Source organism: Triticum aestivum, chromosome 3D (genome assembly GCF_018294505.1).
Source record: "Triticum aestivum cultivar Chinese Spring chromosome 3D, IWGSC CS RefSeq v2.1, whole genome shotgun sequence".
In the NCBI taxonomy this organism is placed as follows: domain Eukaryota; kingdom Viridiplantae; phylum Streptophyta; class Magnoliopsida; order Poales; family Poaceae; genus Triticum; species Triticum aestivum.
The window spans coordinates 5591855-5618339 of NC_057802.1; the positions used below are offsets into that span (position 1 = coordinate 5591855).

General features: G+C 47.0%; 2 protein-coding genes across 2 annotated transcripts; one reads left to right on the forward strand and one right to left on the reverse strand.

Moving 5' to 3' along the window:
- Positions 1-17111: 17111 nt before the first annotated feature.
- Positions 17112-21443, reverse strand: LOC123076788 (E3 ubiquitin-protein ligase SINA-like 10). The gene is made up of 2 exons (XM_044498916.1): positions 21126-21443; positions 17112-18098 (listed from the first exon to the last, which is right to left on the reverse strand). The coding sequence occupies exons 1-2, from the start codon at positions 21309-21311 to the stop codon at positions 17391-17393; spliced, it is 894 nt and encodes a 297-aa protein (XP_044354851.1). The 5' UTR covers positions 21312-21443; the 3' UTR covers positions 17112-17390.
- Positions 21444-24472: 3029 nt separating this feature from the next.
- LOC123073639 (E3 ubiquitin-protein ligase SINA-like 10) lies at positions 24473-25897 on the forward strand. The gene is made up of 2 exons (XM_044496704.1): positions 24473-24908; positions 25020-25897. Exons 1-2 carry the CDS (start codon positions 24642-24644, stop codon positions 25728-25730), a joined length of 978 nt encoding a protein of 325 aa, XP_044352639.1. The 5' UTR covers positions 24473-24641; the 3' UTR covers positions 25731-25897.
- The last annotated feature ends 588 nt before the right edge of the window (positions 25898-26485 follow it).

Sequence of the window (26485 nt, forward strand, 5' to 3'; positions counted from 1 at the left end):
GTCGGGGGCCGTCAGGAACCCAGGCCCACCTCTACCGGGATGGAAACACCTGTCCTTTCAGCCCCCTCATCAGAATCACTTGCGGGTACTCAACGAGCCGACCCGACTTTAGTCACCACATGTGTCATGTATATAAAGTATATAGTATATACCCGTGATCACCTCCCGAAGTGATCACGGCCCAGTAGTATAGCATGGCAGACGGGCAAGAGTGTAGGGTCACTGATGGAACACTAGCATCCTATACTAAGCAGTATGATAGCATGTAAGGGTAACAACTGTAGCAACAATGACAGGCTATGCAGCAGAATAGGATTAACCGAAAGCAGTAACATGCTACACTACTCTAATGCAAGCTGTATAGAGAAGAATAGGCGATATCTGGTGATCAAGGGGGGGGGGCTTGCCTGGTTGCTCAGACAAGAAGGAGGGGTCATCGGTGACGTAGTCGACCACAGAGGCATTAGCATCGTCACGGGGTCTACCGAAGAGAAGAGGGGGGAGAAACAGTAAATACATAGCAAGCAAGTGCATAACGGGACAACAGGCAGAGCTAGACGTGTTCTAACGCGATATGAGGTGATACCGGTGAAGGGGGGAAACATCCGGGAAAATATCCCCGGTGTTTCGCGTTTTCGGACAGATGAATCGGAGGGGAAAAGTTGCGTGTTCGTTATGCTAGGGATGCGTGGCGGACGAACGGGCTGCATATTCGGATTCGTCTCGTCGTTCTGAGCAACTTTCATGTACAAAGTATTTTCATCTGAGCTACGGTTTCTTTTATATGATTTTCTAAAGTTTTAAATCATTTTTAGAATTTATTTAATTAATTTAATTCAACATTATCCAGAATAGTGCGTGCTGATGTCATCATGACGTCAGCATGACATCAGCAGTCAACAGAGGTGTTGACTGGTCAAACTGACGTGTGGGTCCAGTGGGACCCACCTGTCATACTCTGATTAGGTTAATTAGGGTTTAGCTAAACTAATTACTGTTTAATTAGACTAACTAGTTAATTAGATTAATTAAACAGGATTAATTAACTTAATTAATTTACTAATTATTTATTTATTTACTTATTTATTTATTCATTATTTTTTTATTTAAAATCGTTCGGGGGGGCTTGCTGTCCAGTGGCACAGAGGCCTAGCGGGCGCTGGGTTAGCGGTTACGGGCGACGAGCGCCAGCCCGCTCCCCAGGTCGCCAGGGGGGCGCCCGCCATGGGCGCGGCGACGCCGGTTGCCGGATGCGAGCAATGGCGACGACACGGCGAGGCGGGCAGCACAGCTGCGGCGGTGTGGGAGGAGGCCGGAGGTGGTGCAGGGGCGGCGGGGCACGCGACTAGGCGACGACTGGCGGCGGCGCACAGGAGAGCGACGAGGGAGGGGCGCGCACGGTGGGGGGGGTTCGAGCAGGAGGCGCGAAGCAGTGGGCGGCCCCAGACGACTGCGGCCCTGGCGGGCGCGGCCAGGCGCCGCGGGACGGAGGCGATGGTGGCCGGGCATAGGCGGCTCCCGGGGCAGCGCGGGATGGAGCCGAGCGTGAGGGGAGAGGACGTGGCCACGGCAGAGAGAGGAGGGAGGGGGAGCTCACAGGGGAGGAGCAGGGCACGGGCAGTGGGCGCGGGGAGGAGGTCAAAGACGACGGCGACGTGATGACGAGGCGCAGCGGCGTGCGTCGACGGCGTCGGCGACGTTAGGGTCGGGGAGGAGTCGGGGAAGTCGAGGCAGAGGAGCTCCGGCGAGGCTCCTCCGGTGAACGGCGACGGCGATGGCGGTGCGGCGTCGCAACGAGACGGCACCGGGCGGCGGCGGTGAGCGGTTCCCCCTCGATCCCGATCCAATCGGGGGAGAGGGGGGAGATATTTCGGGGGTGGGGGAGTGTGGGTGTCGGTGGGCGAGTGGGAGGAGCGGGGGAGGTTATGGCGGCGGGGTGTGCCGGCCTAGGTGGTGGCCTGGTGGGCCGAGGCCGTTCGGCCAAGTTGGGCCACGGCCCAGTGGGGGGCTCCTTTTATTTATCTTTGTTTTCTTTTTATTTAATTTTTTTGTTTCTGTTTTCTTTTAGTTACACATTAATTTTAGTTTAGTAATATATGACAATAGCCCCTAAAGTAATGTTCCAGAATAACCCACTGTCATGAAAAGTTTTTACCCCGAATTAAAATAGTTTAGCAATTTATAAAATACCAAAGGCATTTATATAAGTGTTTTTGCTACGGTTTAAATCATTTTAGAGTATTCAAACATTTTATAAAAGTGTAGTTTCTCCGCCATAATTACCTATGCATTATTTGGCTCACTCCGAACATTTTAGTTTTAATATTTGAACAACTTTATTGTTTGCCTTTAATTAAAATTTGAATTCGAATCGGTTTCGAACTAATGCGAGATTAGCCACAGTAATCGAGGTGACGTGGCACCACTAGCGGAGGGTTACTATAGCCTAATTATCCGGGCGTCACAGCTATGCTTTCCTCTGGACGTGCCATGTTGCGAACGTATCCTTTGATGACACCATTCATCCTTTCGAACGGCATCATGCTGTGCAGGAACGTCGGCCCGAGTTGGATGATATCCTCCACGATATGGACCAGCAGATGCACCATAACGTCGAAGAATGCGGGCGGGAAGTACATCTCAAGCTCGCATAGTATCACCACGATCTCTTCCTGTAGCCTTCTGAGTTGCCTCACGCCAACCGACTTCCGAGAGATGACGTCGAAAAAGTTGCATAGGCCAAATAGCGTTTCACGGACGTGCGCGTCCATGATCCCACGGATTGCAACTGGAAGTATCTGCGTCATCAGCACGTGACAGTCGTGAGACTTCATCCCGCTGAACTTCTGCTTCGCTGGGTCTAGGTATCTGCTTATCTTTCCCGCATAACCGTAAGGAAGTTTTACTCCTGCGAGGCAGGTGAAAAACTGATCGATCTCCTCCTGACTTAGAGTGAAGCACGTGGGAGGGTAGTCATTTCTGGTCTTCTTGGCCTTTTTGCCTTTGCGACGACTTTCCGTGTCCTGCTTCGCCTCATCATCATCATCATCATCATTAGCGTGAAGCTCCTCCCTGATGCCCATTGATTTCAAGTCTGCCCTTGCTTTCGGCCCATCTTTGGTCCTCTCTGGCACGTTGAGCAGGGTACCAAGCAGACTCTCGCACACGGTCTTCGTGATATGCATGACATCAAGGTTGTGAGGCACACGGTGGATCTTCCAGTACGGCAAGTCCCAGAAAACAGACCTCGTTTTCCATACCTTCAGCAGCGGCTCTGGCGCCTTTCGCTTCTTTCCCGGCTCTGGCGCCTTTTGCTTCTTTCCCGGCAGTGGGCAATCTTTCCAATTTTTCAACAGCTCGTCTATTTCCTCGCCGCTCCTCGTACGCGGGCGTCTTCGGGGTTCGGTTTCACCATCAAACAGATCCTTGCGTTTCCTCCACGGGTCATCATCACGAAGCCACCTTCGATGTCCCATGAACACGGTTTTCGAAGACCCGGGATCTCTATCTAGCTGGCGATACGTTGTGTCATCCATGCACCTGACGCATCCAGAAAATCCGTGGACCACCTGCCCCGCGAGATATCCATAACCGAGATAGGCGTGCACCGTCGTGAGCAGTGCGGCTCTCATAGGGAAATATTCTTTCTCTACGGCGTCCCACGTATTGGCTGGCGTTTTCCACAGCGTGTCTAGCTCCTCTTTCAGCAGCCCCAGATACAGATTGATGTCGTTCCTTGGTTGTTTCGGCCCTTCAATTAGCATACTCATGTGAATGTACTTCCTCTTCATGCACAACCAGGGGGGAAGGTTGTACATCCACACAAACACAGGCCAGGTGCTATGTGTGCTTCTCTGGCTGCCAAACGGATTGACTCCATCGGTGCTCGCGCCCAGCACGATGTTCCTTGGATCCTTCCCAAATTTTGGGTGTTCGAAGTGTTGGGAATCGTAGCATAATTTAAAATTTTCCTACGCTCACCAAGATGCATCTATGGAGTCTACTAGCAACGAAGGGAAAGGAGTGCATCTACATACCCTTGTAGATCGCGAGCGGAAGCGTTCCAATGAACGTGGATGACGGAGTCGTACTCGCCGTGATCCAAATCACTGATGACCGAGTGCCGAACGGACGGCACCTCCGCGTTCAACACACGTACGGTGCAGCGACGTCTCCTCCTTCTTGATCCAGCAAGGGGGAAGGAGAGGTTGATGGAGATCCAGCAGCACGACGGCGTGGTGGTGGATGTAGCGGGTCTCCGGCAGGGCTTCGCCGAGCTTCTGCGAGAGAGAGAGAGAGAGAGAGAGGTGTTGCAGGGGAGGAGGGAGGCGCCCAAGGCTGTAGGTTGCTTCCCTCCCTCCCCCCCCCCCTTTATATAGGCCCCCTTGGGAGGGGGGGCCGGCCAAAACCCATCTAGGGTTGGGGGGGCGGCGGCCAAGGGGTGGAAAGGGGTTGCCTTGCCCCCCAAGGCAAGGGGGAAGTCCCCCCACCCTAGGGTTCCCAACCCTAGGCGCATGGGGGGAGGCCCATGGGGGGGCGCCCAGCCCACTAGGGGCTGGTTCCCTTCCACTTTCAGCCCATGGGGCCCTCCGGGATAGGTGGCCCACCCGGTGGACCCCCGGGACCCTTCCGGTGGTCCCGGTACAATACCGGTAACCCCCGAAACTTTCCCGGTGGCCGAAACTTGACTTCCTATATATAATTCTTCACCTCCGGACCATTCCGGAACCTCTCGTGACGTCCGGGATCTCATCCGGGACTCCGAACAACTTTCGGGTTTCCGCATACATATATCTCTACAACCCTAGCGTCACCGGACCTTAAGTGTGTAGACCCTACGGGTTCGGGAGACATGCAGACATGACCGAGACGCCTCTCCGGTCAATAACCAACAGCGGGATCTGGATACCCATGTTGGCTCCCACATGCTCCACGATGATCTCATCGGATGAACCACGGTGTCGAGGATTCAATCAATCCGTATGCAATTCCCTTTGTCAATCGGTATGTTACTTGCCCGAGATTCGATCGTCGGTATCCCAATACCTTGTTCAATCTCGTTACCGGTAAGTCTCTTTACTTGTACCGCAATGCATGATCCCGTGACTAACGCCTTAGTCACATTGAGCTCATTATGATGATGCATTACCGAGTGGGCCCAGAGATACCTCTCCGTCACACGGAGTGACAAATCCCAGTCTCGATCCGTGCCAACCCAACAGACACTTTCGGAGATACCCGTAATGCACCTTTATAGTCACCCAGTTACGTTGTGACGTTTGGCACACCCAAAGCACTCCTACGGTATCCGGGAGTTGCACGATCTCATGGTCTAAGGAAAAGATACTTGACATTGGAAAAGCTCTAGCAAACGAAACTACACGATCTTTTATGCTATGCTTAGGATTGGGTCTTGTCCATCACATCATTCTCCTAATGATGTGATCCCGTTATCAATGACATCGAATGTCCATAGTCAGGAAACCATGACTATCGGTTGATCAACGAGCTAGTCAACTAGAGGCTTACTAGGGACACGTTGTGGTCTATGTATTCACACATGTATTACGATTTCCGGATAATACAATTATAGCATGAACAATAGACAATTACCATGAACAAAGAAATATATAATAATAACCATTTATTATTGCCTCTAGGGCATATTTCCAACAGTCTCCCACTTGCACTAGAGTCAATAATCTAGTTACATTGTGATGAATCGAACACCCATTGCGTCCTGGTGTTGATCATGTTTTGCTCTAGGGAGAGGTTTAGTCAACGGATCTGCTACATTCAGGTCCGTATGTACTTTACAGATATCTATGTCTCCATTTTGAACACTTTCACGAATGGAGTTGAAGCGACGCTTGATATGCCTGGTCTTCTTGTGAAACCTGGGCTCCTTCGCAAGGGCAATAGCTCCAGTGTTGTCACAGAAGAGAGTCATCGGGCCCGACGCATTGGGAATCACCCCTAGGTCGGTAATGAACTCCTTCATCCAGACTGCTTCCTGTGCTGCCTCCGAGGCCGCCATGTACTCCGCTTCACATGTAGATCCCGCCACGACGCTTTGCTTGCAACTGCACCAGCTTACTGCTCCTCCATTCAAAATATACACGTATCCGGTCTGTGACTTCGAGTCATCCAGATCTGTGTCGAAGCTAGCGTCGACGTAACCCTTTACGACGAGCTCTTCGTCACCTCCATAAACGAGAAACATATCCTTAGTCCTCTTCAGGTACTTCAGGATATTCTTGACCGATGTCCAGTGTTCCTTGCCGGGATTACTTTGGTACCTTCCTACCAAACTTACGGCAAGGTTTACATCAGGTCTGGTACACAGCATGGCATACATAATAGACCCTATGGCCGAGGCATAGGGGATGACACTCATCTCTTCTATATCTTCTGCCGTGGTCGGGCATTGAGCCGTGCTCAATTGCACACCTTGCAATACAGGCAAGAACCCCTTCTTGGACTGATCCATACTGAACTTCTTCAATATCTTGTCAAGGTATGTACTCTGTGAAAGACCAATGAGGCGTCTTGATCTATCTCTATAGATCTTGATGCCTAATATATATGCAGCTTCTCCAAGGTCCTTCATTGAAAAACACTTATTCAAATAGGCCTTTATACTTTCCAAGAATTCTATATCATTTCCCATCAATAGTATGTCATCCACATATAATATGAGAAATGCTACAGAGCTCCCACTCACTTTCTTGTAAACACAGGCTTCTCCATAAGTCTGTGTAAACCCAAACGCTTTGCTCATCTCATCAAAGCGAATGTTCCAACTCCGAGATGCTTGCACCAGCCCATAGATTGAGCGCTGGAGCTTGCACACTTTGTTAGCATTCTTAGGATCAACAAAACCTTCCGGCTGCATCATATACAACTCTTCCTTAAGGAAGCCATTAAGGAATGCCGTTTTGACGTCCATCTGCCATATCTCATAATCATAGTATGCGGCAATTGCTAACATGATTCGGACGGACTTCAGCTTCGCTACGGGTGAGAAAGTCTCATCGTAGTCAACCCCTTGAACTTGTCGATAACCCTTAGCGACAAGTCGAGCTTTGTAGATGGTCACATTACCATCCGCGTCCGTCTTCTTCTTAAAGATTCATTTGTTTTCTATGGCTCGCCGCTCATCGGGCAAGTCAGTCAAAGTCCATACTTTGTTTTCATACATGGATTCTATCTCGGATTTCATGGCTTCTAGCCATTTGTCGGAATCCGGGCCCGCCATCGCTTCTTCATAGTTCGAAGGTTCACCGTTGTCTAACAACATGATTTCTAGGACAGGGTTGCCGTACCACTCTGGTGCGAAACGTGTCCTTGTGGACCTACGAAGTTCAGCAACTTGATCTGAAGCTTCATGATCATCATCATTAACTTCCTCCCCAGTCGGTGTAGGCACCACAGGAACATTTTCCCGCGCTGCGCTACTTTCCGGTTCGGAAGGGGTGACTATCACCTCATCAAGTTCCACTTTCCTCCCACTCAATTCCTTCGAGAGAAACTCCTTCTCTAGAAAGGACCCGTTCTTGGCAACGAAGATCTTGCCTTCGGATCTGAGGTAGAAGGTGTACCCAATAGTTTCCTTAGGGTATCCTATGAAGACGCATTTTTCCGATTTGGGTTCGAGCTTTTCAGGTTGAAGTTTCTTGACATAAGCATCGCATCCCCAAACTTTTAGAAACGACAGCTTAGGTTTCTTCCCAAACCATAATTCATACGGTGTCGTCTCAACGGATTTCGACGGAGCCCTATTTAAAGTGAATGCGGCAGTCTCTAAAGCATAGCCCCAAAATGAGAGCGGTAAATCGGTAAGAGACATCATAGATCGCACCATATCCAATAGAGTGCGATTACGACGTTCGGACACACCATTTCTCTGAGGTGTTCCAGGCGGCGTGAGTTGTGAAACTATTCCACATTTCCTTAAGTGTGCACCAAACTCGTGACTTAAATATTCTCCACCACGATCTGATCGTAGGAATTTTATTCTCCTGTCACGTTGATTCTCAACTTCACTCTGAAATTCCTTGAACTTTTCAAAGGTTTCAGACTTGTGTTTCATCAGGTAGACATACCCATATCTACTTAACTCATCAGTGAGAGTGAGAACATAACGATATCCTCCGCGAGCCTCAACACTCATTGGACCACACACATCGGTATGTATGATTTCCAATAAGTTGGTTGCTCGCTCCATTGTTCCGGAGAACGGAGTCTTGGTCATCTTACCCATGAAGCATGGTTCGCATGTGTCAAATGATTCGTAATCAAGAGACTCCAAAAGTCCATCTACATGGAGCTTCTTCATGCGCTTGACACCAATGTGACCAAGGCGGCAGTGCCACAAGTATGTGGGACTATCGTTATCAACTTTACATCTTTTGGTATTCACACTATGAACATGTGTAACATCACGTTCGAGATTCATCAAAAATAAACCATTGACCAGCGGGGCATGACCATAAAACATATCTCTCAAATAAATAGAACAACCATTATTCTCGGATTTAAATGAGTAGCCATCTCGAATTAAACGAGATCCAGATACAATGTTCATGCTCAAAGCTGGCACTAAATAACAATTATTGAGGTTTAAAACTAATCCCGTGGGTAGATGCAGAGGTAGCGTGCCGACGGCGATCACATCGACCTTGGAACCATTCCCGACGCGCATCGTCACCTCGTCCTTTGCCAGTCTCCGTTTATTCTGTAGTTCCTGCTTTGAGTTACAAATATGAGCAACCGCACCGGTATCAAATACCCAGGAGCTACTACGAGTACTGGTAAGGTACACATCAATTACTTGTATATCACATATACCTTGGGTGTTGCCGGCCTTCTTCTTGTCCGCTAAATATTTGGGGCAGTTCCGCTTCCAGTGACCACTTCCCTTGCAATAAAAGCACTCAGTTCCGGGCTTGGGTCCATTCTTTGACTTCTTCCCAGTAACTGGTTTACCGGGCGCGGCAACTCCCTTGCCGTCCTTCTTGAAGTTCTTCTTACCCTTGCCCTTCTTGAACTTGGTGGTTTTATTCACCATCAACACTTGATGTTCTTTTCTGATCTCCCCTTCCGCTGATTTCAGCATTGAATATACCTCGGGAATGGTCTTTTCCATCCCCTGCATATTGTAGTTCATCACAAAGCTCTTGTAGCTTGGTGGAAGCGACTGGAGGATTCTGTCAATGACCGCGTCATCCGGGAGATTAACTCCCAGCTGAGACAAGCGGTTGTGCAACCCAGACATTCTGAGTATGTGCTCACTAACAGAACTGTTCTCCTCCATTTTACAGCTGAAGAACTTGTCGGAGACATCATATCTCTCGACCCGGGCATGAGCTTGGAAAACTAGTTTCAGCTCCTCGAACATCTCATATGCTCCATGTTTCTCAAAACGCTTTTGGAGACCCGGTCTAGGCTGTAAAGCATGCCGCACTGAACGAGGGAGTAATCATCAGCACGTGATTGCCAAGCGTTCATAACGTCTTGGTTCTGTGGGATTGGTGCATCACCTAGCGGTGCTTCTAAGACATAATCTTTCTTGGCTACTATAAGGATGAGCCTCAGGTTCCGGACCCAGTCCGTATAGTTGCTGCCATCATCTTTCAGCTTGGTTTTCTCTAGGAACGCGTTGAAATTGAGGACAATGTTGGCCATTTGATCTACAAGACATAGTGTAAAGATTTTAGACTAAGTTCATGATAATTGAGTTCATCTAATTATGAACTCCCACTCAGATAGACATCCCTCTAGTCATCTAAGTGAAACATGATCCGAGTTTAACTAGGCCGTGTCCGATCATCACGTGAGACGGACTAGTCAAGATCGGTGAACATCTCCATGTTGATCGTATCTTCTATACGACTCATGCTCGACCTTTCGGTCCTCCGTGTTCCGAGGCCATGTCTGTACATGCTAGGCTCGTCAAGTCAACCTAAGTGTATTGCGTGTGTTCCGAGGCCATGTCTGTACATGCTAGGCTCGTCAACACCCGTTGTATTCGAACGTTAGAATCTATCACACCCGATCATCACGTGGTGCTTCGAAACAACGAACCTTCGCAACGGTGCACAGTTAGGGTGAACACTTTCTTGAAATTATTATAAGGGATCATCCTACTTGCTACCGTCGTTCTAAGCAAATAAGATGCAAAAACATGATAAACATCACATGCAATCAAATAGTGACATGATATGGCCAATATCATTATGCTCCTTTGATCTCCATCTTCGGGGCACCATGATCATCTTCGTCACCGGCATGACACCATGATCTCCATCATCATGATCTCCATCATTGTGTCTTCATGAAGTCGTCACGCCAACGATTACTTCTACTTCTATGGCTAACGCGTTTAGCAATAAAGTAAAGTCATTTACATGGCGTTATTCAATGACACGCAGGTCATACAAAATAATAAAGACAACTCCTATGGCTCCTGCCGGTTGTCATACTCATCGACATGCAAGTCGTGATTCCTATTACAAGAATATGATCAATCTCATACATCACATATATCATTCATCAAATCTTCTGGCCATATCACATCACATAGCACTTGCTGCAAAAACAAGTTAGACGTCCTCTAATTGTTGTTGCAAGTTTTTACGTGGTTTGTAGGTTACTAGCAAGAACGTTTCTTACCTACGTATGACCACAACGTGATTTGCCAATTTCTATTTACCCTTCATAAGGACCCTTTTCATCGAATCCGTTCCGACTAAAGTAGGAGAGACAGACACCCGCTAGCCACCTTATGCAACTTATGCATGTCAGTCGGTGGAACCTGTCTCACGTAAGTGTACGTGTAAGGTCGGTCCGGGCCGCTTCATCCTACAATGCCGCCGAAACAATAAAACACTAGTAGCGGCAAGAAGAATTGGCAAACTCAACGCCCACAACTGCTTTGTGTTCTACTCGTGCATAGTAACTACGCATAGACCTGGCTCATGATGCCACTGTTGGGAATCGTAGCATAATTTAAAATTTTCCTACGCTCACCAAGATGCATCTATGGAGTCTACTAGCAACGAAGGGAAAGGAGTGCATCTACATACCCTTGTAGATCGCGAGCGGAAGCGTTCCAATGAACGTGGATGACGGAGTCGTACTCGCCGTGATCCAAATCACCGATGACCGAGTGCCGAACGGACGGCACCTCCGCGTTCAACACACGTACGGTGCAGCGACGTCTCCTCCTTCTTGATCCAGCAAGGGGGAAGGAGAGGTTGATGGAGATCCAGCAGCACGACGGCGTGGTGGTGGATGTAGCGGGTCTCCGGCAGGGCTTCGCCGAGCTTCTGCGAGAGAGAGAGAGAGAGAGAGAGAGAGAGAGAGAGAGAGAGAGAGGTGTTGCAGGGGAGGAGGGAGGCGCCCAAGGCTGTAGGTTGCTGCCCTCCCTCCCCCCCCCTTTATATAGGCCCCCTTGGGAGGGGGGGCCGGCCAAAACCCATCTAGGGTTGGGGGGGCGGCGGCCAAGGGGTGGAAAGGGGTTGCCTTGCCCCCCAAGGCAAGGGGGAAGTCCCCCCACCCTAGGGTTCCCAACCCTAGGCGCATGGGGGGAGGCCCATGGGGGGGCGCCCAGCCCACTAGGGGCTGGTTCCCTTCCACTTTCAGCCCATGGGGCCCTCCGGGATAGGTGGACCCCCGGGACCCTTCCGGTGGTCCCGGTACAATACCGGTAACCCCCGAAACTTTCCCGGTGGCCGAAACTTGACTTCCTATATATAATTCTTCACCTCCGGACCATTCCGGAACCTCTCGTGACGTCCGGGATCTCATCCGGGACTCCGAACAACTTTCGGGTTTCCGCATACATATATCTCTACAACCCTAGCGTCACCGGACCTTAAGTGTGTAGACCCTACGGGTTCGGGAGACATGCAGACATGACCGAGACGCCTCTCCGGTCAATAACCAACAGCGGGATCTGGATACCCATGTTGGCTCCCACATGCTCCACGATGATCTCATCGGATGAACCACGGTGTCGAGGATTCAATCAATCCGTATGCAATTCCCTTTGTCAATCGGTATGTTACTTGCCCGAGATTAGATCGTCGGTATCCCAATACCTTGTTCAATCTCGTTACCGGTAAGTCTCTTTACTCGTACCGCAATGCATGATCCCGTGACTAACGCCTTAGTCACATTGAGCTCATTATGATGATGCATTACCGAGTGGGCCCAGAGATACCTCTCCGTCACGCAGAGTGACAAATCCCAGTCTTGATCCGTGCCAACCCAACAGACACTTTCGGAGATACCCGTAATGCACCTTTATAGTCACCCAGTTACGTTGTGACGTTTGGCACACCCAAAGCACTCCTACGGTATCCGGGAGTTGCACGATCTCATGGTCTAAGGAAAAGATACTTGACATTGGAAAAGCTCTAGCAAACGAAACTACACGATCTTTTATGCTATGCTTAGGATTGGGTCTTGTCCATCACATCATTCTCCTAATGATGTGATCCCGTTATCAATGACATCCAATGTCCATAGTCAGGAAACCATGACTATCTGTTGATCAACGAGCTAGTCAACTAGAGGCTTACTAGGGACACGTTGTGGTCTATGTATTCACACATGTATTACGATTTCCGGACAATACAATTATAGCATGAATAATAGACGATTATCATGAACAAAGAAATATAATAATAACCTTTTATTATTGCCTCTAGGGCATATTTCCAACACGAAGTTCAACGCTTGCCACTGGCTCCCATCCTTAGGGTGACTCAGCATCTTGTCTTTTTTATTTATCTCCGGATCATTTGCGTCATCTTCTCGCTTCTTCTCCTCTCTATCTGCGTGCCAACGCAGGAGCTTTGCTACCTTAGGGTCCGCGAAATACCGCTGCAGACAAGGAGTGATCAGAAAGTACCACACCACTTTTCGAGGAGCTTTCTTCCTCTTCTTGTATCGAGTGACACCGCACACCGGACATATGGTACACTCCGCGTGCTCGTCCCGATAAATGATGCAATTGTTCATGCACACATGGTATTTCACGTGCGGTAAATCCAGAGGACACACGATTTTCTTCGCCTCCTCGAAACTGGTCGGGCACTTGTTCCCCTTGGGAAGACGTTCGTGCCAGAATGACATGTTCTCGTCGAAGCATGCGTCGGTCATTTTGTGTTTTACCTTCATCTCCAGAGCCATGAGCGTTACTTTCAGGCAGGTATCCTCGGGCCTGCATCCTTCATACAATGGAGTAACCGTGTCTATCTCCAGTTGATCCAGCTTGGCTTTCTCTCGGGCAGCAGCTCTTGCGTTATCCGTCTGCTTGAGAAGCAGCTCTTGAATATGAGGGTCCTGCACCCAGCCCATCGATGGTCCATCGTCGTCTGCTCCGCCGGCATCTTCATCTTCATGATCATGCCCTTCGTCTGCTCCGGCATCTTCCTCATCATCATGTCCGGCATCTTCTACATGATGACTGTGTACAGCATCACCGTCGTGATCATGTCCTGGAGATTCTTCGTCTTCTCGCCCACCCGAGCCGCGGTGGTTGTCTTGCTGCCCTTCCTCATTTCTTGCCCGGCCCCCATGGACGACTTCATAGTCATCTTCATCACCTTGCCACCGATAGCCATCCATGAAACCACACAAGAGCAGGTGGTCCCGCACCTGCCCGGAATCCGGGTCCGCAATAAGGCTCTTCAGCTTGCATCTTCGACACGGACATCTTATCTCCGTCTCGTTCTTTTGAAGCATCTCGGCCTTCGCGGAGCTCAAAAACCTATTCACGATGCCTTCGGTCATCGTGCGGACCATGGTCGCCTGCGGGGTAGAGCAAAACGATATTTTAGAACCAAGAAAAAATTTGGCATGGCTTTCCCTAAAAATAGGACCAAAAAGAATGCATAGTGCCAAAATTCTTGCCGAAACGGAAATGAATCAACATTCCGGCAAAATATTGGCAACTATCGCATTTCAAATACCGGTACCTGCAAACACAAACATATATGCAACACCACAAACATACATAGATCTAGCTAGGCCATAAAAAGTGCATGTGCACGTTGTTGGAGGGAGAACAACATAAAGATAGCTTCCCCCTTACTTACCTATCAAAAAAAGGTAATTTAACCACTTAATTTGGATGAATCTATGGTGCAAATGAGGTGAGGAGGAGGAGGCAGTCGAGACAAGCTTGGAGGAGGAGGTGGAGAGAATGAAGTGGGGAAAGTGAGTGGGTAGGTGTGGCTGTCCAAAATATCTAGCTGGTCCCAGGTTACTAATGGCGCACCACCCTGGTTACTAATGGCGTACCTGCTGGTGGTGCGCCATTAGTAGTTTTGCAAAAAAAAATACACTAATGGCACACCAGGGCACAGTGCGCCATTACTAGTTTAAACTAGTAATGGCGCACTATACCCTGGTGCGCCATTAGTAGTTTTGCAAAAAAAATAAAAAAATAGTAGTGGCCCTGGTGCGCCATTAGTATGTTTGGAAAAATAAAATAAAAATTGTTACTAGTGACGCACCGTGTGTCTGGTGCGCCATTAGTGTCTTTCACACTAATGGCGCACCACATGTCTAGTGCGCCATTAGTGGCCATTTCATCTATAGCCCTTTTCCTAGTAGTGATCGGATCCGAAATTTGTAGGAATTTTGTCTTCTGAACTGAAGGAGGTGAGTTTTACCTTCCTTTTTTTTACTATTTTTTCTAAGAGAGGAAAACCATGCAAAAATCAGGAAGATAAATGTTAGTGATCTGGCAATGGAGACATGGCAAATTTAGCGTTTATCCAATGCAGAGAAGAGAAACCAGGTGAAGATATAAGGGTTTGTACTGCCGCAGCTCTTAGATCAAATATTAATTCAATAGAAGTACTATCCATCTTACTAACTACTCAAACTAATTTTGAGTTCTAGGTTATTTACTGATCTTTCATTGGCACTTTAATTAATCAGTACATCCAAAGCTACTTTGCATAACCAAGAGCAGCCCCAGTCATGACACTAACGAGTTCGTAATTAGGATTACTTCTACCATTACAAATGAAAACAAGCTACATAACAAAACAATCTTCTAAACTCAGTCTACTTCCTCCTGTTACATGGTAATTAAGCAGCACAGAGCAGTCACTGTAAGTGATAGTAGTTGCAAGGAACCTACATCTGTGACCCAAAACAATTTGAAAATCCCGATTTTTTTTTGGAAGATGTGAACATTTTTTGTTTAGGTGAACAAAAGATGGAAAATTCAACGTTTTTCTAGAACTCTGAACCTTTTTGTAAAATGCTACCAATTTTTGAAAAATGCAAGTAGTTTCTAAAATGCCGACCAAATTTTGGAAACACAGGTTTTTGAATATTTGGAACGATTTGTTAAATTAGTACAATCAGAAACAAAAATGGAAGAGAAGAAAAAAGTAAAACAAAAAACAAAAAAATAAAAAGAACGGTTCACGAACCTTCTAGAAGGTATGCAATACCAGGAAAACCGGCTGCGAACCATCTGGAAGCTTCCCAAAACTGGAACTCCCAGCTTTTTTTTTAGCAACTGCATCCTTTATTAAGCGTTCAAACACATAGGGATACAGATGATATCGGGCAAAACACTAAGACACACATGGCGCCCGGGACTAAGAGAAGCAGCTGCCCAATAGATCGCCCTCCTGTGCGTTCCGTTCGACCCTTTGATGCAGAGAGCGTCAAATAGGGTTGTCCTTGAGAAAGGCTTGCCTTCCTTTTTGCCAGGTTTTATCCTTATGTTTTTCTACTTTCTATTTCCTTTTTTTGTTTTTTTGGTTCTCTCTCTTTTCTTTTTCTTTCTTCTTTTATTTTGTGTTAAAATTCATGATTTTTAGAAACGCCCAATTTAAGTGTACAAACATTTTAAATTTAAATAAGTTTCAAAGACACATGGAAATTTACTCGACTACATGTTGAATACTTTCTTAATACACTTTAAACACTTTTCCAACATGTTGAACATTTTTTTAGTGTGCGTCGAACGTTTTAGAGTACATGTTGAACATTTTAAAAAATATGTGGTCGGTGAATATTTGTAATATATTGTGAATATATTTTTAATTCATGGTTGTAGAGAAAATATTTGATGCTACCAAGTTTGATTAATATTATGCCGCAACATATATAGAGTACAAGAGGCGACCAATATCTCAAACAAGGAAGGGATCGGGAGATATGGCGTGATAGGAAAGAATATGAACAAATCCTAACATGCCTAATGTACATGCAATATACATATATTCAACAATGGTTAACACTTTTTTATATGTCACGGACATTTTCCCAAAATTGCTCGAACAAAATTTTACATTCAAGAAGATATATTATCAATTACATGAATATTCTTTTACATTTTAACGAACCATTTTTTAAAATGTCATTAACAAATTACTAAGCATGTGAACATTTAAAAAAAACTGTGTGTATGTGCGGTCTCCCATTGGCACTTCCACAAATCAGTACATCCGAAGCTATTTTGTACTCCCTCCGTCCCAAAAATCTTGTCTTAGATACATGGTTTAGTATTAGATACATCCATATCTAGACGAATCTAAGACAAGAATTTTAGGACAGAGGGAGTATAACAAAGAGGAAACTCATTCATGAAACTCATGAGGTTGGAGTTACGATAACTTCTATAATTCCAAATGACAACAAGCTACAGAGTAGAACAATTGTCTTCTAAACTCAGTCTACTTCCTGCAGTTAATTAGTTGCTTATAGATAGGTAGAGCTGATCGGATCCGGACAGGGTGCTGCAAAAATTTGTTGGAGTTTGTCTTCTTTTTCAAAAAGGAGGATAACCCCCAACCTCTACATCGAGCGATGCACACTTCTAAGATGGAAGGGTTTGAGATTTCCCTTCCCTTTTTCGTTAATGGAAGATTTTTCTGAGAGAGGAAACCATGCAAAATCTTGAAGATCAATGCTGATGATCTGGCAATGGTGAGCGTCTGTGCAATGCAGCACCAAGTGGAGATATAATGGTTTACCTGCCACAGTTCTTGGTTCAAATACCAGTTCAATGGTAACGTCCATCTTACTAGCTAATACGTAGTCAAACTTGACAAATACAGTACAATTTTGAGTTGCAAGATACTGATCTTCCATTGGGACAACTGAGTTACATGAGATACATAACAAGACAGCAAGCTAAGCAAAGATAAATTCTACTACCACTACAAACGACAACAAGCTACATAACAAGACAACTGAGTTCTAAACACATTTTAGTTCCTCCAGCTGATGGTGATTAAAGAGCATTGGGCAACATCTAGCTAGCTGTTTCACCATATGCAGTCATTGACAGTGGTGTTAGCCGAGTGGCCCAAAAGGCTCTGTCCATATATAGCTTCCAGCTGAGATCCCTATGACGCCACTCTGTCGATGCGGATGTGTACAGTGAGTTCACCAGATGAGGTCTCGGCGAATTCCAGAGGAACCAGCAAGAAGAAGTTGCCCATCTGAACTCCACCCGCCAGCGAGCTGCTTGACACATGAGGATCCTTCTGGAACACAAGCCTCCCATCGGTTTTCCCACCAGCAACACCATGAGCAGCCGAGATGTTGCACGAATAGCTCGGTTCAGACTCGTGGGGCCTGACGCAGACCACGGCGAGAGCACTGCCGATGCTGGTCAGGGTGTTGATCAGGAGGAACAAGGACATGTCCTCCCCAACTAGAAGCGTGAACCGGCGGTCTCGTGCCAAGAGGATCTTCAGTGGCTTGTTGTAACCCAAGTTGGTCGGCGACCATCCATGTGCGGTGACGAAGTGGTCCAGCAGGCAACATGCCGGCGCTTTGAAGGCACAGTCATCCTCTGGGCAGTAGCATGGAGCATGTGGGCATGAACTCTCATGCTTCTCTTTCTGCTGGTAGCTGACGTACTCGTTGCAGCCGTATGTTTGGTTCGAGCATGGCACTTTCATGGCGTCGATGAACTGCTCGAGCTCGACGCAACGGGAATAGCTGGTGCTTTTGCAACACAGAGCGCAGAATGTACCCAGCCTCAAAACGTGCCCAACCTCACGGAGCTTTTCCGGGCACTGAGAACACAAAACGTGCCCAGCCGCACACTGAAGAAACATAAGAAAGTTAGCATAAAGATCAGCAGCAACAAAAAAAAGGATAATGAACTGGAGAAAATACAACAAGAGTGTGCAATGCCTCTCCACAGTCCTTTCATCAGTTATTAACAACTGAGTGCAATGCAAGCAGAAACATGAAAGATATCAGTCATCAACATAGTAAATCATAAGCATTTCACTACCAACGACTAGAGAAATAACAGGCTGCTCGTAAGTTATGTTATGGAAAATTATATTCAGTTGTGAAACGAACAACTAAGATCCTACATAGTAAGTGAGCAGCTAAAGTGGCATTTGATTACAACCCAGCAAATTGGAAACTGCGTTCTGACTGCTACAAATTCAGTTTTCAGATACCAGCAATCAGGATCCTACATGGTACTCCCTCTGTAAACTAATATAAGAACGTTTAGATCACTAAAATAGTGTTCTAAACGCTCTTATATTACTTTACGGAGGGAGTACCATTTTGTTATCCTAGCAAGAACAGCATGAGCCAAACAAGTAAATGGAAAACATGTTTCTTTGACAAGCAAAAAGGGAAAATGCAATTTATGGCAACAAATGTTGATCCACTGACATTCTTAAATTTCAGAGAAAGCAGCAGGCAACTTTCAATTTTGCCCATGCAGTATTTACTGCTAACCAGGGAGAAGAGGTTCTTATTTTTACTCCCAACAACAATCAGGAAAACGTCTACATCGATGCACTCGGAAGAAGAAAGTGCAGCATGCATACAGTTCATAACAGAGCGCATTGCGTGCAGAAACAGGAAGCATACTATCAATCATCCACATATTTTTCGACAAAGATCAATCATCTACATAGTAAGGGATAGCTAAGTTATGCAATGGAAAACATATTCAGTTTTTGAGGCACCAACAATTAAGAACCTACAGAGGAGTAATAAGAGAGCAGCTTAATACCATGTTCAGCTTTCAGACACCACCAATTAAGGTCCTACATAGTAATAGACCATCTAAAATAGCATTCCACTACTACCCACTAGATTGGAAATTCAGTCATAACTGACACAGTTTCGGCTTCGAGACACCAACAGTCAACATCCTACAAGCTCCAATGTAGGAATCCACTGACATGTTGTTCCACTGACATTATGCCTCCTAAATTTCAGAGCAAATAGCAGGCAACTTGGCCAACCATCTATAAGCAGTATGTGCTAAACTAGCATGTCACTACTACAGACTAGATTGGAAACTGGGTCCTAACAGCTACATATTCAGTTTGAACACGACCGATCAAGACCCTACAAGGTGCCACTTGTTCATCCTACCAAAAGCAGCAGCATCCAGAAAAGTAAATGGAACTACTTCTTCTTTGAGAATCAAACAAGGAATAACTGCAATTTAAATTTATGCCACGGAAATGCTAATCCACTGCCTTATCACATACTAATTTCAGAGAAAATGGCAGGCATGTTTCAGCGTGCACTACGTGCTACAGCAGCCTAGAATTACTACGAGGGAGAGAAGCATCTACATCAATATTTACTCTTAAGTATCCATCCACCCAGAAAAAAAAATGTAAACACAGGAACAAAGATCGAATGCGGTGGGTGCCGATGGAGCAATCTACATCGATATACTCTTACAAAGAAGAAAGTGCACTTAAATATAGTTCATAACAAGAGTGCAACCCGAGCAGAAACAAGCTGCCCCTCAGTAATGTTATGGAAAACCATATTCAGTTTTTGGGACACGAACAATTAAGATCCTACATAGTAAGAGAGCAGCTAAACTAGCATTTCATCAATAGGTCTGAAATCGAGTCCTAAGTACTACCCTGTTCAGCTTCGAGACATGAACAATTATGATCCTATGTAGTAGGAGGCCAGCTAAACTAGCATTCCATGACTACCCACTGGATTGGAAATTCAGTCACAACTGCTACATTTTCAGCTTCGATACAACAACTGTTAACATCCTACAAGGTGCCATTCAGTAATCCTAATATCCTAGCAAGAATACCAACAGTCAAACAAGTATAAATGTTTGGAAATGTTGCAATATATGCCACCGAAATGCCGACCCGCTGTCATTATGCCTCTTAAATTTCTGAGCAAATGACAATAAGCACTATGTGCTAAAGTAGCATTTCACTACTATCCTACTATCCGAGCAAGAATACCAGCAGCTACATTCAGGTTTCACACACAAACAATCAAGACCCTACAATGTGCCATTTCCCATTTGGTCATCCAACCAAGAACAGCAGCATCCAGAAAATTAAAATGGAACATATTTTCCTCTGAGGAGCAAACAAGGAATAACTGCAACCTACGCCATGGAAACGTTAATCCACTGGCATATTAACCACTATACTGGAAAGTGAGTCCTAAATGCTGCCCTGTTCAGTTTTGAGACACCAGCAGTTAAGATCCTACTAGTATGAGACCAGCCAAAACTAGCACTCCACTACTGCCCACTAGATTGGAAATCCAGTCATAAGTGCTGCACTTGTTTTTAGCTTGGAGACAGCAGCAGTTAACATCCCACAAGGTCCCATTTAGGAAAGAATCCCATTGGTCCACTGACATTACGCATCCTAAATTTCGGAACCAAAATGTGCTAAACTAGCATGCCACTACTGCAGATACAGACTAGATTGGAAACCTGGTCCTAAATGCTACATATTCAGATTTCACACGCAACCAATCAAGACCCTACAAGGCGGCATTTGTCCATCCTACCAAGAACAGCAGCATTCAGAAAGGTAAAACGGGAGATATTTTCCCTTGAGGAGCAGACAAGGCACAACTGCAATTCATGCCATTGAAAATGAAATGTCAATCCACTCCACTGGCATCATATCACATAGTACACATTTCAGAGAAAACAGCCCATGTGCAGTAGTAGCAGCCTACAGCCTACTAGTATCAGTGAGGGGAGCAGCTACAGCCGTCCACATCTGATGGACACTCTGCTCTCAGGAACCCATCCGGGCAAATAAAATTAAAGAACAAGAAGAGGGATGGAATGCGGCGGGAGGTATCACCTTGAAGATGGGTGGCTTGAGGGGCTCGGAGCAGATCCTGCAGCACAGAGCTTTGGACTGTATCTTGACTGTCACCTCGCCGCCGGGCCTCTCCTCTTCCGCCGCCGCCGGCGTCGCCGCGTCTGGCTCTGACCCCGCACCAAGGTCCTCCGTCTTGGTCCTCTTCACCGAAGGTTCTTCCGCCATGGGCGGGCAGCCCTCAATGGGGCGGCTCGGAGCAGAGCCGAGGTGTGTGTGGCAGGGAAGGGGAACTGGGGAAGCAGAGCTTGTGCGAGGGCAGGTTTTGGTGAGGGTTTGGTTGCGCTGGCTGCAAGATACTCCGTCCCTCTCACAATATAAGAACGTAGATGCCAGTAATGAAAATAAAAATGAGTGGCTAGGCGTCAGTCGCATAAAAAATTCATTTTGCAAAGGATCAGTCCATTTCCACCCTCTTATCCCAACCTTTGGATCCGTTTGATCAAGATCCAATGGACAGCGTGATTCATCTTCAACATCAAACTGGTACATACATTTTCTCTTTTTCTTCTCATCGCCTCCGATCCAGCTCAGGCCTAACCGCTTGCCTCCGTCGCCCGCGGTCGGTGGCACTCCCACAACCGCCTCACCGCCGCGCGCTCCCCTCGACCATCCTCCATCGCCGGCCTTGTCACCACCCCCGACCGTCCCTTTAAACCGACGAACCACCTGAAAATTCCAGGTGAACCTGCACCCCCTCCCTCCCCCAGCCCACCTAAGAACACCAATGTTGTTGCTACCCCGGCCAACCTGCATCCCTAAGATATGTCGTTGGCGATGTAGGTGCTCTGCGCGACTCCTCCTCCCTTCCCGACAGAAATGGACTTACCCAAATTTCATTTCAAATGATTGACGTCTAGCTGAACCAAAAAAAGAAAAGCGAACGAGGGTCGTGATTCGTGGAGAAAAAAGTTTTGTGTACATTGCGTTAAATCCCACTTCTTCCGGCTAAAGAAAAATATTATACTTCCACGCTAGTTCACAACCACATTCGTATCGCCATAGAGGTGGTTCATGAGCCACATCTTAGTGCAAAGCCGCTTAACCCTAGATCTGCGCGGCCTGGTTCACGTTGCAGAAGAGCCATCGTCGACTAGTCGAAGTTTAATCATACATGTGTCATTGATCACCTTGTCGTCGGTGTGCTCGTTCATCACCTTTGAGGTGGTCACACATGTGACAGTGTGAGAGAGAAGCGGGTTTCACTAAAATCTGACATGGCGTTGGCGCCTCTTTAACCTCTCTCCCGTCAAAAACATCAAAGATCGAGCCAAACTAGCATCTTTTATCTCTAGCGCATTTTATGAGTTAGTCGACTAAATCGCTCCTTGAGGGCGAGTTATATACAGATGGCGTCTTTTACCCTAGTAAAAATTAAACTTTTGTGAAGCACGAAAAGCAAGGAAGTCGATATAGACACCATGTTGTCGACTAGTACGTCTTTTACCATTGAGATAATAACCACCCTTAGGTGGCCTTTGTTTTAGCTTCAGCTTCTGATTCAGGGATTCTACTCCTCTGAAAATCTGAATCGCAAACAAACAGCCATCCACCCACAGTAGATTATAGGAATCAATTCTAAAAATTACACTGCAAGGCGTCCTGAAGCGGAAGCTGTGAATTCATGGGTCGTTCCATGACATCTGCCACCTCACGACCTCCTGCTCTCCCCGCCGCACCAAGGTCAATCTGTGTTGCCCCAACGACACACCCCCTCTACTGCATCCAAGCCCTCACATGGGTCGTTCCTGCTGATGGTCGGCTCATTCCTTGTCGCCCCTAGAAAATCGACATCAACAGCCGGCGCTGCTGCTCTGCTATGCTTCCTAGTGTTGCTACCTCATTTCCTGGTGCCGCTGCCTCCTAGATCGACAACAATAGCCAACGTTGCTACTCTACAATTTTTTAGGACGTTGTTGCTGCTCTGTTTTGTAATTGACCAATTGTGGATTCGGGGGCATTGCAGACATTTGACAACACTTTGGTTTTTGTACAGCCTGGTAAACAAACAGCTAGCTTCTGATTCTCAAAATCTACAGCTACAGCTGATTCTCTGGATTTCAAGGCACAACTGATTTCAGGAATCTGTAGCCCAAACAAAGGGGGGCTTATTGATATATGCATGGCTTTGAATATGAAGTTGGTCTCTAGTCAAATAGCTAGAGGTACAACAATTCCATTAAACCCCAAACAATAATTAAAACATCTAAGAAAACAAGTCAAAATTTTAAGAGATCTAGTCTACATGCAAAATTTGGAAGAAAATGTAGGCGGTAAACGGCATGAACACCCAAACTAGAGTTACTAATGATTTCACCAACTTCTCTCTATTGTATAGATAAAAAGACACAATTTTGATTTTCTCAATTAGGTAAGCTTAGCTTTGACTTCCAGTTTCTTAAATATATGCTCAAACCCCTAACTTTTAAAACCAGGTAGATGATGTCTCTCACACCACTCAAAGTGATTGTATTGTCTAGAGACAAATCGGTGTTTTTGCATGTTGCAACCTAGCATAAAACATAAAAAATGAAACATATGATTTTCTTAATATTTTATATAGTTAGCGTCTTGTTTTTATTAACAATTCGCAAAATCTATTTAAAAGTCAAGGAAAATGTTGAGAACTTTTTTAATAAATATTTCCTACAGAAGGTACGAACAACATATGGATCCTATTAGAAATGAAGAAGAAAAATCACAAGTACTATCGACAAACAGGGAATTAGAGGATTGTTACAAATAATTTGTGAATATTCATGAAAAAGTAGCCTTGTTTCATGACTGTTCTTGAATGCTCCTAGTCATGTTTTTTCTACTTTTTCGGGATTTTCCAATAATTGCCTTCAGATGTTGAATTTATTGACATTTGAGCGAATCTTAAATTTGATTATCAAATTTCCCTCTTCATCTTTAACGTCCTTTCATTTTTCTTTATTTCTTTGTTAGCCAGACCGCCGTGTGTTCGAAACTATCGTCGCTTCGTCCAGTAATACCGCCTCGAAGTCGAGCGAGGACCCAAATGTAACCGGCTTTCAAAGTCAAGTTTCAAGTGTGTCTAGTTTGGAGTTTATGGACCAAAAACAAAAACAAGATCTCGCCAATAGTTTAGTGACAAAGATAGACTTTAAAAAAATACATGCATACAACTTGATATGGGCACTGGGCAATGTGCATCTCCCATTCTCACCAATAAAAAACCATTTTGACCGATTTATCATGTACTCTCTCTCCGTTAATATAAGAGCGCTTTTGACACCGGTACCTAGTAAAAACATTTACTCAGTTACTCTAGGGGCTGTGTGGAATAGTGGCAAGTGGAGGGACGCGAGCGGAATTCAGCACTAGTCAATGATGAAGGAAGCATCTCATCTCATCTCATCTCATCTCTAGTGCGGTACCGGCCGACCTCCATTTGTTCTTGCGCCCGCTACAGGAAAAGTTTGGCCTGGGACAGAACAGACGGAGAGGGTTTTCCCCAAGCGCTAGGTAGGTAGGATGCAGGGCGCCGGCGTGGAGGGGAGGAGCAGGGGCTCGCCGTCGGCGACGGACAAGGCCGACGAGAGCGCCAAGAAGGCGCGGCTGGACCTGCCCGACGGCCATCTCGTGAAGCAAGAGCTCGTCGCGCACGACGCGGCGGCCGGAGGAGGCGCCATCGTCGCGGTGGCGGAGCGCAGCCCCAGGGCGGAGCTCGCCGTGAAGATCGACATGTGCGTGCTCCACTGCCCGCTCTGCACCCTCCCCTTCAAGCCCCCCGTCTTCCAGGTTCTTCCTCTGCCCCCTTCCTTCCCTTCCCTTCTTCGTCCACCACACCCGCTCGATTCTTTCCCGCAGACGTCCTGATCTGCCGCCGGAGTCCGATCTGTGTGCCTGCAGTGCAAGGGCGGCCACCTGGCCTGCGGCGGGTGCGCGGCCCAGCAGCCCTCCGGGCAGTGCGGGGCATGCGCGGACGGCTGCGGCTTCTTCGACCCCTGCCCCGCGCTGGACGCCGTGGTGTCCTCCACCAGGGTACAGTGCCCCAACGCCGGCTGCCACAGGTACGTCACCTACCACGAGGCCGACGAGCACCGGAGCGCCTGCGCGCACGCGCCCTGCCGCTGCGCGGAGCACGGCTGCGCCTTCGTCGGCGCGCCGCCGGACCTCGCCGCCCACCTCAGCGCCGCCCACGCCGTGCCGGTGCGCGCCATCCACTACGGCAAGGTGAGCCGGCTCCAGGTGCCCGTGTCGACGCCGCGGCTGCTGCTCGTCGGCGACGACGACGGCCGCGTGTTCCTGCTGACCGTGGGCGCGCTCGGCGCCGCGGCGACCGCCGTGTCCGTGGTCTGCGCCAGGGGGAGCGCGGCCACCAAGCCGCGGTTCACGTGCAAGATGTGGGTGAACCTGACCGCGAACGGCGGCAAGGCGGACATCGTGCTGGTGGAGATGCAGGTGAGGAGCAGCACCTCGCCCGGCGCCGTGGTGGCCGCCGGCGAGCGGACCTTCCTCGCCGTGCCGCCGGTGTACCTGGTCCCGGGAGCGGACGGGGGCGATGCCATGGAGGTGCCACTCAACGTCCGCATCGACAAGACTCTGCCTTGGTCCGACTGATTGATTGATTGAGGTCCACCGAGATGCAACTGAAACGATCCGGAGTTTGATTGAAGGCGCTTGCATTGCATGCTACTGGTCCTGTTAAGAAATGCCATAACCATGGATGCCAACTCATAATTCTCTGAGCTTATTAAATTGATGTGAAAAAAAGGATTTTTATTGTTGTTGTGTTTGTGTGCACCCTTGGGAATTCGCATGCTATTGAACACATCATTTTCATTTTCCTTTGAGAGCTGCTATACGTACGATCAAATTCTGTAGGATCATCTGATGTGGTGGGCCAAGACCTCAGAAAACGGGCCTGTCTCTTCTCGTACAAATCGTATGCCAGTTGATCGTACGTGAGGCAGTTTCGTTTCCTTTTGGGGGCATCATATACATTTCTCTACCTACCGCACGATCTTTGTACAGCTCAAACGATGTCAAGAAACGTACTTTGTGTGTGTCTTTCTACAGTTAGAAAACCACACACATGCTATCTGATACTAGAACTTCTACTTTTTTTTGCATGCTAACAAAGAAAAAAAAAACTATATTCAAGTAGTAACCTATGCTCCACGTACACATTTTTTCTTCTTCTTTCTGTTTTGTATAACCTCTCCGATGTAAAATTATCACATTTTTTTTGTCTAACAAAATAATCTTTCTACCATCCAAAACTTGTATATTTTTTTATAAACGTTTTGTCTTGAAAAAATGTCAAAACCTCTCGGTAATAATATGTTAAAATAGATGATGGACATTGAGGCCGA